General features: G+C 44.0%; 1 protein-coding gene across 1 annotated transcript in view; it reads right to left on the reverse strand.

The window, feature by feature from the left end:
* Positions 1–12,500, reverse strand: part of LOC115102770 (capping protein, Arp2/3 and myosin-I linker protein 3-like) — a 52,268-nt gene that overhangs the window by 24,745 nt on the left and 15,023 nt on the right. Inside the window, 4 exon segments of the mRNA XM_029623049.2 lie at positions 37–131; positions 595–716; positions 814–873; positions 1,033–1,083. Of these exon segments, the coding sequence (XP_029478909.2) occupies positions 37–131; positions 595–716; positions 814–873; positions 1,033–1,083 (328 nt within the window).

A 12,500-nucleotide genomic window follows, 5' to 3' on the forward strand; every position in this document is an offset into this window, starting at 1 on the left:
GTGTGAGTTTTGAGAGGGAGTGAGTAGGCGGTTCACCACAGGTTCTCTGAGTCTCTACAGATGATTCGGAGTCCGGTGAAAACTGGAGGACTCCATCAGAGACGTCCCCCTCTGCTCGGCAGATGGTCGGACTGCGAGAGATGGGAAAGGGAGGCAGAGAAGGAAGAACGAGAAATAAATAGAAAGATATGGATACAGTATGCTGTATACTATACATGTTGGTGACATGACTTTACTACTACATTAAATACACAGTGTCCTTAATCAAGTTGTATAGTAAACCCAATACTACTACTACCCTGCTTTAATCTCTGAACCTGTCTGACTTCACCTCTGACCCTAATCCTTACTTTAGCTCAATAGCCCTAACTACTCTTTACTTTAACCTTCTGTAGTGCCTTTAACTGCATTCTCTCTGTATCCTGTTAAATGATCTGATGGAAAACAGATATTTTGGTATATTATATACTGTAGATGAGTCTCAGTGGTCAATACCCAGTGCAGAGTCAACCCTGATGATGTTAGAGTCTGCAGCCAGGCTCTCTCCCTTCTTACAGACTACATAGCACGGTTCGTAGCACAAGCGAGACTTACGCATACATGGAGTTATTGAATATTCGTGAGAGGGCAAAGTTGATATGGTTCATCATGTGATCAAGGTGGTCTTGTGACTGCAGTCTCAAGGAGTGGGTCGATTTGTCTGTGTCTATGACAACCTGAAAGGTGTGAGTTGACATCACTGAGATTAAACAGGGCTAAATGGAAATGATCATTTCAGAGAGTTGCTTCTCCGGGAATAAAACAGTCTCTCACCTGATGATCTGGATAAGTGTTCATTACTCGAATTTCCAGGAAGTTGAAAGTAACCTCCACCTGAAATGATGTTGATATTGTGCATTGTAATTGATATGACCAAGTTATCCCTTTACTAAAAAAGGATGATAATAATCTTCAGAATCATCCTCATACTCATCATCATCAAAAACAACACTATTAGTCTATTCAACAAAAAATAATTAAATCATGAAATACCTTGGCGGGGACTTTGACAGCAAATAGATACATTCGCCATGTTGCCAGAACCTAAAAAGTGAAAAGATGAATTTTGCTGTCAGAGAGAAGGAAATACCAATATAGGGGACCAACCACCATATCTGTTCACTCAAACATCACATTACTCAGTCTTGAATAGATGTTACTTCCTAGCATTTTTGAGACATTGTGATGCTGACATTTCGTTACTTAAGGTAGTTATTTCCAATCGATTCTAGTGTCAATGTGTCATAGCTTGAATTGATTTAGGAGTTAGGAGTTGAGGAGACGCAGGGGGAAACAGGAGAAAAAGCACCAAAAAAATCCAGTTTAATCCAGATCAGGGGATTACCATGAAGTGGTTGGCAAGAGGGAAAGTGGGCATATATTCAACGTCGAGTCTGCAGAAGTAATTAATCGCATTCATAATTCAAACGTCCTAATTAGCATACTCCGTCCACGCCTTTATTACACACACCCTGCATCCCTCCATCCTTAAGTCTATTCTTTGCCCTCGCCTTCCCAAATCTGAACCAAATTCCAGTCGGTTCTCCTTTTCTTTAACACCTCTCCTCTCTCACCCCCTGCCATCCTTCCATTTCTTTCTCTATGTAAATCTGTTCTTTATTCTATCTTTTTAAGCCTCCCATCTCACCATCCACCTCTCTGTGCATTGTACCCTCCCTCCCTCCCTACCCCCGCCGCCCCCCTCTTCTCTCTCTCTCCTCCCCGTCACTCTTGCCTTTCTTATTCGCTTGGAGGTTTCTTTTCTGTTTCTGCTCTGTCACTTTCAATTCCTCAAGGCCTCTCTGTGCTGAATCGTTAATGGCAACCCACCGTGGGGCAGAGAGAGAGAGAGAGACAGAGAGAAAGAAACAGAGAGGCTAAGGAGAAGGACGGCGATAGAGGGAGAGATGGAGACAACAGATTTCCCATGAATAAAGTCCTCATATTGGACATCTCTCTATTCTTAGCTAAGTTAGCACGTCGACAGTGGATCAAGCTGTATCAGATGAGACTGCCAGGAAAGACAGGCAGCCAGGGAGTTGACCCTGCGGTATGACAGAGGAAAGACAGGCAGCCAGGGAGTTGACCCTGCGGTATGACAGAGGAAAGCCAGGCAGCCAGGGAGTTGACCCTGCGGTATGACAGAGGAAAGACAGGCAGCCAGGGAGTTGACCCTGCGGTATGACAGAGGAAAGACAGGCAGCCTCAAGAAACCTCCTTTGAAACAAGGCCTTTTGAGAGCCCCTATTACAGAGATTGTTGTTCACATCAGAATGCCCTGACATGTTGGAAAACTCAGTTATATAAACCTTATCAGAGAACAGCAGTGGAGAGAACACTTTTTATGATAGCTGAGAGGCTTGGAGCGAGAGAGAGAGAGAGAGAGAGAGAGAGAGAGAGAGAGAGAGAGAGAGAGAGAGAGAGAGAGACAGAGAGAGAGACAGAGAGAGAGACAGACGAGAGAGACAGACGAGAGAGAGAGAGAGAGACGAGAGAGAGACAGACGAGAGAGAGAGAGAGAGAGAGAGAGAGAGAGAGAGAGAGCGAGGGAGAGATGCAAAGCTTTTGTCATCAGACACAAAAGATAGGCGCGTAAACACAGGCATCAATAATGTAGGTCTTATGGTGGGCTTTGATTTGATTGAGTGAGAGGTTGAACACAGCCTGACATGGGGTTTGCATCTTCATCTTCAAATATAATTAATCATCTATTCAGATATTATTATTAACACCAATCAATGGATTTCTGATTTTGGTTAAGAGTATGTTTGTTCAAAAATAAGTGCCAATCAAAATCAAGGTTAACATGTTGGATATTGGAATTGAATACAAACATTGGAGAAAGCAATAGATCTTTATATACACGTTTGTATTTTTGACTGGTGGCTGGTACTGTAATACTCCCACTTGTTTAGTACATTCAAGGTACTGTGTGCTGAACTGTAAACGTAGTTTGGCAGACCTAATCAGAGACAGGTGCCTGAGCCTGCGGCTATGGAACCATGACCAGTTCACCAGACGTGCTACCTTGTTCTGAAACTGCTGTTTTTGACCCTCTCTCTCCCACTCCTCCCTCCCTCTCTCTCTCTATCTCACCTGCTGTCTCGACCTCTGAATGCTCGGCTATGAAAAGCCAACTGACTTTGAAAAGCCAAGCCAACTTAACTCCTGAGGTGCTGACCTGTTGCACCCTCTATAAACCCCTGTGATTATTATTTAACCCTGCAGGTCATCCACCAACGTTTGAAACGTCTTGAAGAACAATCTGGCCTTAATGGCCATGTACTCTTATAATCTCCACCCGGCACAGCCAGAAGAGGACTGGCCACCCATCAGAGCCTGGATCCTTTCTAGGTTTCTTCCTAGGTTCCTGCCTTTCTAGGGAGTTTTTCCTAGCCACCGTGCTTCTACATCTGCAATGCTTGCTCTTTGGGGTTTTAGACTGGGTTTCTGTACAAGCACTTTGCGACATCTGCTAATGTAAAAATTACTTTATAAATACACTTGACTGATCCAATCACAACCTTGAAGAGAGGTTGAAGAGACTGACCTTGAAGAGACTGATTGAACTTTTCCCCACTGTCTGTGAAATCTCATCAGGCTCCTCATACATATACAGTAGACGGTTCTCCAAGCTGCTCTGAGATGACCAATCAGAATCCTAATATCTGAGGGGAGATGACTTTGGCCGAGCCGGATCAGACAGTCAGTGTGATACCTGGGTGATGAGATAGGGGGACTTTAACCTGGCCGTCTGAGACATACAGGGAGAATCTTAAAGAGGCAGAGTCGAGTCGAGTCTTAAAGAGAATCTTTAGAGACGGGAGTGTCTGTGATGGGGGCTGCAGAGGTGCCCTTCCAGCCATGATGGCACAGAGTCAAACACTCACAGTTCAAAGAGCCAGGCAGAGCCAGAGTGGGTCTGTGGGGAGGGAGTGTGGGTAGGCAGGCCGGGAGGGAGGGGGATGGTTTGGCTTATATTAATCATAAGCTATCAAGCTCTGGGTCTGCACTTCAAACGAGACCTGCAACACTTCACATCACTGCCTCTGGGAGACGAGGCCAACTTAGGTGAACAGGCACTTCAACGAATACAACTAGCAAAATGGAGCTCAATTCAATTAAGATGAAATTGATTTCAATATGATTGAAATACAATAGACATGTAGACTATACTGACTGTATTTATCTGTCATTCATCTCGGTGTTCATTTGAAGCATGTTTGTATCCTCCAATTGCAAAGACATTGGTCACATTCTGTTTGTGGTCCACTTCATTCTGGAGTTATCGGCGGTCACAGAGATTGTGTGTTTAGCGGGGATCTTCTGTGTATAAAGAGACGCGAAAGGGCAACAAAAAAAAGCATCTGCCGATGCACTTAGCATTTTCAAGTGCGACTTTATTACGAATAAGCAGTATCTCACCCAGAAGCAGTCTTTGTTGTCGGAGGTGATTTTAACCAAGCACCTTTAAAACACATCTTGGGAACAATTCGTTTTAAAGGGGTCCTCATTACAGTGTAATTACATATGTAATTACACTGTAACAAGGATTGTAAATTAATTGTAATCATTTATGGTTACACTGTACTAACAAAATGCAACTGGTGGTAACTTCAGTCCGTAATTACAGAGGCGTAACCACGAATGCGTGTTACAAATCCCATCAAATTGTATGTGTCACATACACATGGTTAGCAGATGTTAATGCGAGTGTAGCGGAATGCTTGTGCTTCTAGTTCCGACAATGCAGTAATAACCAACAAGTAACCTAAGCTAACAATTCCACAACAACTAACTTATACACACAAGTGTAAAGGGATGAAGAATATGTACATAAAAATATATGAATGAGTGATGGTACAGAACGGCATAGACAAAATGCAGTATATGGTAACAAGTACAGTACATACATATGAGATGGGTAATGTAGTGATACATGTATTACATAAAGATGGCAAGATGCAGTAGATGGTATAGGGTACAGTATATACTGTACATATGAGATGAGTAATGTAGGGTATGTAAACATTATATTAAGTGGCATTGTTTAAAGTGGCTAGTGATACATTTTTACATCAAATGTTCAAGTTTTCCGATAGCATCCAAACGCACCATTTGTCAGCCTGCACAAACCACCGTATAAGTGTTAGCCAATGAAAAACCAAGCACCTCATTGACAGAACTCTGTTATAAAGGGATCTGGAGTCTGATGCCCCCGGCCCAGGTCAGGCTTTTGTGACATGGTGAGGTAGGACCCAGGAGCAGAGCAGAGAACCAATGGAAAGGAAAAACGTAAACACCTTACTGGTCAAACAACAAACACTATGATTCCATAACTCACTCAGGAGACAAACACATATGGCAACGAAATCAAGTTTCTACAAAGGCTGACAGAAAACGCATCTCTCTATAAAGAAATGATCATTAGTAACAGAAAGCACCAGCGTCATTACAGTCTCTAGGACGGTCTCTGCCCGGTCTCTGCCCTCTACCCGGTCCCTCGGGTGACAGGTGGAACCATGACAGCTTTCGTTTAAAATGCATGAAAGCTACTGAGCGCTATGACAAAAGACGGAGGGTTTAAATCATTTGTATTTATTTATTGTTAAATCATTGAACGGTGCATTTGACGTGGAAAACAACAGTAGCTAAGGAAGGCAGGGAGGAGATAGAATAATTAGGTCACTTGTTTTAGTACTGCCCATACAGTGCATTCAGAAAGTATTCAGACCCCTTGACTTTTTTCACATTTTGTCACCTTACAGCCTTATTCTAAAATGGATTAAATATTTTTTTTCATCAATCTACACACAATACACCATAATGACAAAGCAAAAACAGTTTTTTAGACATAGACAAATAGAAATAACACATTTACATAAGTATTCAGACCCTTTACTCAGTACTTTGTTGAAGCACCTTTGGCAGCATCGAGTCTTGGGTATGACGCTACAAGCTTTGCACACCTGTATTTCAAAAATTCTCAAAAACTTTAGAAAAGGCTGTTGCGCAGCAACTCGCTGCCCTCCTGAAGACAAACAATGTATACGAAATGCTTCAGTCTGGTTTTAGACCCCATCATAGCACTGAGACGGCACTTGTGAAGGTGGTAAATGACATTTTAATGGCATCGGACCGAGGCTCTGCAAAAATATCATATTACTCCAGTGCTAGCCTCTCTACACTGGCTTCCTGTCAAAGCAAGGGCTGATTTCAAGGTTTTACTGCTAACCTACAAAGCATTACATGGGCTTGCTCCTACCTATCTCTCTGATTTGGTCCTGCCGTACATACCTACAAGACGCAGGCCTCCTAATTGTCCTTAGAATTTCTAAGCAAACAGCTGGAGGCAGGGCTTTCTCCTATAGAGCTCCATTTTTATGGAACGGTCGGCCTACCCATGTCAGAGACGCAAACTCGGTCTCAACCTTTAAGTCTTTACTGAAGACTCATCTCTTCAGTGGGTCATATGATTGAGTGTAGTCTGGCCCAAGAGTGGGAAAGTGAACGGAAAGGCTCTGGAGCAACGAACCGCCCTTGCTGTCTCTGCCTGGCCGGTTCCCCTCTTTCCACTGGGATTCTCTGCCTCTAACCCTATTACAGGGGCTGAGTCACTGGCTTGCTGGGGCTCTCTCATGCCATCCCTGGAAGGGGTGCATCACCTGAGTGGGTTGATTCACTGATGTGGTCATCCTGTCTGGGTTGGCGCCCCCCCTTGGGTTGTGCCATGGCGGAGATCTTTGTGGGCTATACTCAGCCTTGTCTCAGGATGGTAAGTTGGTGGTTGAAGATATCCCTCTAGTGGTGTGGGGGCTGTGCTTTGGCAAAGTGGGTGGGGTTATATCCTTCCTGTTTGGCCCTGTCCGGGGGTGTCCTCTCTCGGAGGACCTGAGCCCTAGGACCATGCCCCAGGACTACCTGACATGATGACTCTGTCTGTACCCAGTCCACCTGGCCGTGCTGCTGCTCCAGTTTCAAGTGTTCTGCCTTATTATTATTGCTTGTTGTTTGGGGTTTTAGGCTGGGTTTCTGTACAGCACTTTGAGATATCGGCTGATGTATGAAGGGCTATATAAATACATTTGATTTGATTTGATATGATATTTGGGGAGTTTCTCCCATTCTTCTCTGCAGATCCTCTCAAGCTCTGTCAGGTTAGATGACATTCAGAGACTTGTCCCGAAGTCACTCCTGCGCTGTAATGGCTGTGTGCTTAGGGTCATTGTCCTATTGGAAGGTAAACCTTCACCCCAGTCTGAGGTCCTGAGTGCTCTGGAGCAGGTTTTCATCTAGATCTCTCTGTGGGGCCTCCCGAGTGACTCTGTGGTCAGGCGCCACTACAGATGCAGTTTTGATTCCGGGCTGTGTCGAACCAGGCCATGACCAAGACATCCATGAGACGGCGCAAAATTGGCCCAGCATCGTCCGGGTCAGGGGGGTGAGTTTGGCTGGCTGGGATGCCCTTGTCCCATCACGCTCTATCGACTCCTTGTGGAAGCCGGGTGCATGCACTCTGCTTTGCAGCGATGGAACAAGGCTGTAACTACCAATTGGATATCACGAAATTGGGGAGAAAAAAGTGGTAAAAAGTTTTTAAAATAATAATAATAATTAGGATCTCTCTGTACTTTGCTCCTGTAACGGTTGTCGGTGGTGGAAGAAGGTGAGGACCAATTTGCAGCGTGGTATTTGTCCATATTTATTAAAATGAACACGGAAATAACAAAAATACCAAAGAGAAACGACCCGAAAACAGTTCTGGCTGATGCAGACACACAACAGAAAACAGAAAACAATCACCCACGAAACACAATAGAAAACAGGCTCCCTAAATATGGTTCTCAATCAGGGACAGCGATTGACAGCTGCCTCTGATTGAGAACCATACCAGGCCAAACACAGAAATAGCAAATCATAGAAAAACTAACATAGACAGCCCACCTAACTCATGCCCTGACCATACTAAAACAAAGACATAACAACAGTCTTAAGGTCAGAACGTGACAGCTCCGTGAATCTTTTCCTCGATCCTGACTAGTCTCCCAGTCCCTGCCGATGAAAGACATCCCCACAGCATGATGCTGCCACCACCATGCTTCAACGTAGGGATGGAACTGATTTCCTCCAGACGTGACGCTTGGCATTCAGGCCAAATAGCTCAATCTTGGTTTCATCAGACCAGAGAATTTTGTTTCTCATGGTCTGATAGACCTTTAGGCGCATTTAAGAAAACTCCAAGTGGGCTGTCATGTGCGTTGTACTGAGGAGTGGCTTCAATCTGGCCACTCTACCATAAAGGCCAGATTGGTGGAGTGCTGCAGAGACAGTTGTCCTTCTGGGGGAACTCTGGAGCTCTATCAGAGTGACCATCAGGTTCTTGGTCACCTCCCTGACATAGACACCATATGTGAACTGATTTCCCCCCATCTATCTTCAGAGTTCGTACTGTTAGGTGACCTAAACTGGGACATGCTTAACACCCCGGCCATCCTACAATCTAAGCTAGATGCCCTCTCACACAAATTATGAAGGAACCTACCATGTACAACCCTACATCCATAACCATGGGCACCCTCTTAGATATCATCCTGACCAACTTGCCCTCTAAATACAAATCTGCTGATTTCAACCAGGATCTCAGGGATCACTGCCTGATTGCCTGCGTGCATAATGGGTCCGCGGTCAAACGACCACCCGTCATCACTGTCAAACGCTCCCTAAAACACTTCAGCGAGCTGGCCTTTCTAATCGACCTGGCCCGGGTATCCTGGAAGGATATCAACCTCATCCCTTCAGTAGAGGATGCCTGGTTGCTCTTTAAAAGTGCTTTCCTCACCCTCTTAAATAAGCATGGCCCATTCTAAGAATGTAGAACTAAGAACAGATATAGCCCTTGGTTCACCCCAGACTTGATTGCCTTTGACCAGCACAAAACATCATGTGTTGTTCTGCATTAGCATCGAATAGCCCCCCACGATATGCAGCTTTTCAGGGAAGTCAGGGACCAATACACTCAGTCAGTTAGGAAAGCTAAGGATAGCTTTTTCAAACAGAAATGTGCATCCTGTAGCACTAATTCCCAAAAGTTTTGGAACACTGTAAAGTTCATGGAGAATAAGAGCACCTCCTCCCAGCTGCCCACTGCACTGAGGATAGGAAACATTGTCACCACCTATAATATAATAATAATCGATCATTTCCATCGCTTTCCACCACTTCTCCTTCAACCAAATCCAGACAGCTGATGTTCTGAAAGAGCTGCAAAATCTGGATCCCTACAAATCAGCTGGGCTAGACAATCTGGACCCTCTCTTTCTAAAATTATCCACCAAAATCGTTGCTGCTGGAGATTCTCTGATCCACCTCTATGTAGTCGACACCATTCTGTATACATCTGGCCCTTCTTTGGACACTGTGCTTTGGACACAAACCTCCAAACAAGCTTCAATGCCATACAACACTCCTTCCATGGCCTCCAAATGCTTTTAAATGCTATTAAAACTAAGTGCATGCTCTTCAACCGATTGCTGCCCGCACCCTCCCGCCCGACTAGCATTACTACTCTAGACGGTTCTGACTTAGAATATGTGGTCATCTACAAATACCTAGGTGTCTGGTTAGACTAAACTCTCCTTCCAGACTCACATTAAGCATCTCCAATCCAGAATTAAATCTAGAACCGGCTTCCTATTTCGCAACAAAGCCTCCTTCACTCATACTGCCAAACATACCCACGTAAAACTGACTATCTTACCGATCCTTGACTTTGGCGATGTCATTTACAAAATTGCCTCCAACACTCTACTCAGCAAACTGGATGTAGTCTACCACAGTGCCATCCATTTTGTCACCAAAGCCCCATATACTACCCACCACTGTGACCTGTATGCTCTCGTTGGCTGGCCCTCACGACATATTTGTCGGCAAATCCACTGGCTCCAGGTCATCTAAAAGTATTTTCTAGGTAAAGCTTCATCTTATTTCAGCTCACTGGTCACCATAGCAACACCCACCCGTATCACGGGCTCCAGCAGGTATCCAAAGCCAACACGTGCTCGTCCCCAAAGCCAACACGTTTTTTGGCCGCCTTCCCATCCAGCTCTCTGACTGGAACGAATTGCAAAAATCGCTGAAGTTGGAGTCTTATATCTCCCTCTCTAACTTTAAGCATCAGCTGTCAGAGCAGCTTACCGATCACTGTACCTGTACACAGCCAGTCTGTAAATAGCCCACCCAACTACATCATCCCTATATTGTTACTTATCCTCTTGCTATTTTGCACCCCAGTATCTCTACTTGCACATCATCATCTGCACATCTATCACTCCAGTGTTAATGCTAAACTGTAATTATTTATCCTCTATGGCCTATTTATTGCCTTTACCTCCCTACTCTCCTACATTTGCACACACTGTACATAGATCTTTCTATTGTGTTATTGACTGTACGTTTGTTTGTGTAACTCTGTGTTGTTGTTTTTGTTACACTGCTTTGCTTTATCTTGGCCAGGTCACAGTTGTAAATGAGAACTTGTTCTCAACTGGCCTACCTGGTTAAATAAAGGTGAAATATAAAGGTGAAATAAAAAAATAAAAATAAAAGGAGTAGGATAAGGGTACGACTAAAGGCTATATAAGAATTAGTCGTCTAGTGTCTACGGAACAGAGAGTAAAAGGAGCAGATTTCTGGGCGCGGAAGAATAGATTCAAGGAATAATGTATAGACAAGGGTATGGTAGGTGGTGAGTACAATGGAGGTAAACCTAGGCATTGAATGACAATGAGAAGTTTTGTCTCTAGAGGCACCATTTAAGTCAGGTGAGGCCACCGCATGTGTGGGGGGTGGTACAAAAGTGCTAGCTAAGGCATATTGAGTAGGGCTGGAGGCTCTACAGTGAAATAAGATAATAATCACTAACCAAAAGAGCAATAGACAAGGCATATTGACATTAGGGAGAGGCATGTGTAGCTGAGTAATCATAGGGTCCAGTGAGTAGCTAGGCGAGCTGGAGCCACGGTGATTCAGACAGCTAGCGGGCCAGGGTAGCAGGCTAGCAGAAGGGCCTCTGGGGACGCCGCAACGGAAGAGCCTGTTGAAACCACATTGTACGGTTACGTCGGCAGACCAGTCGTGATGGATCGGCGGGGCTCCGTGTTGGCAGTAAAGGGTCCAGGCCAATTGGCAAAAGAGGTATTGTAGCCCAAGAATTGGCTAATGGACCTCTTCGGCTAACCGGGAGATGAGCCTACCTCGAGGCTAGCTCCAGGCTAACTGGTGCTTTCTTCGGGACAGAGACGTTAGCCAGGAGTAGCCACTCGGATAGCAGCTAGCTAAATGTGATGATACGGTGTAAAGGTTCAGAGTTTGCTGTAGGAATCCGGAGATGTGGTAGAGACAAAGCAGTCCAATATGCTCTGGGTTGAAATCGCTCTGTGCAGACTGGTAGGAATTGACCGGGCTGAGGCTGGCTGATGTCCGAGATAACGGTCATGACCGCTAGCAGTGGCTAACTACTAGCTAGTTAACTGGCTAGCTTCTGATGGGGTTTCCGGTTCTAAAGTATAAAAAATAGCGGATCCTTACCACATTGGGTGAGGCGGGTTGCAGGAGTGTATGTTCAGTCCGTAAATTTAGATTAAAAATATAAGAAGAAAACTATATATACACAGGACGGGACAAGACAAAACAGACGATCGACTGCTACGCCATCTTGGCGACGCCATTTCCAATCAATTGAATTGACCACAGGTGGACTCCAAATCAAGTTGTAGCAACATCTCAAGGATGATCCATGGAAATAGGATGCACCTGAGATCAATTTAGATTCTCATAGCAAAGGGTCTGAATACTTATGCAAATAAGGTCTTTCTGTTTTTTTTTTTTTTTTTAATACATTTGAAAAAATAAAAAATAAACTGTTATTATAAAAATATAAAAAATGTGGAAAAGTGGTCTGAATACTTTCCAAATGCACTGTATGTAGCTGCTTCTTTGTCTCAGGCTCAGGAATGGCTGAAGAATTACAACATATACCTGGAGATAACTCTGCAAATAGCACTGCTGGGTTATTTGAAAAGTCGTAGTCAATTGATCAATACTATAATGAATACTCTTAGCAAAACAAAAGAGTGTGCAAAGCTGTCATCAAGGCAAAGGCTGGCTATTTTGAAAAATCTCAGATATAACATGTACTTTGATTTGTTTAACACTTTTTTTGGTTACTACATGATTCAATGTGTTATTTCATAGTTTTGATGTCTTCACTATTATTCCACAATGTAGAAAATAGTACAAATAAAGAAAAACCCTGGAAGGAGCAGGTGTCCAAACTGTTGACTGGTACTGTATATTTACCAACAAATATGGGGAATTAGAAATGATGCAGCCAATTACATTGACAGAAGCCACAGTCTATCTTCAATATTAAAGTTGATCTTACCCCTAATAAAATACAAATA

Source organism: Oncorhynchus nerka, linkage group LG20 (genome assembly GCF_034236695.1).
Source record: "Oncorhynchus nerka isolate Pitt River linkage group LG20, Oner_Uvic_2.0, whole genome shotgun sequence".
Lineage (NCBI taxonomy): Eukaryota > Metazoa > Chordata > Actinopteri > Salmoniformes > Salmonidae > Oncorhynchus > Oncorhynchus nerka.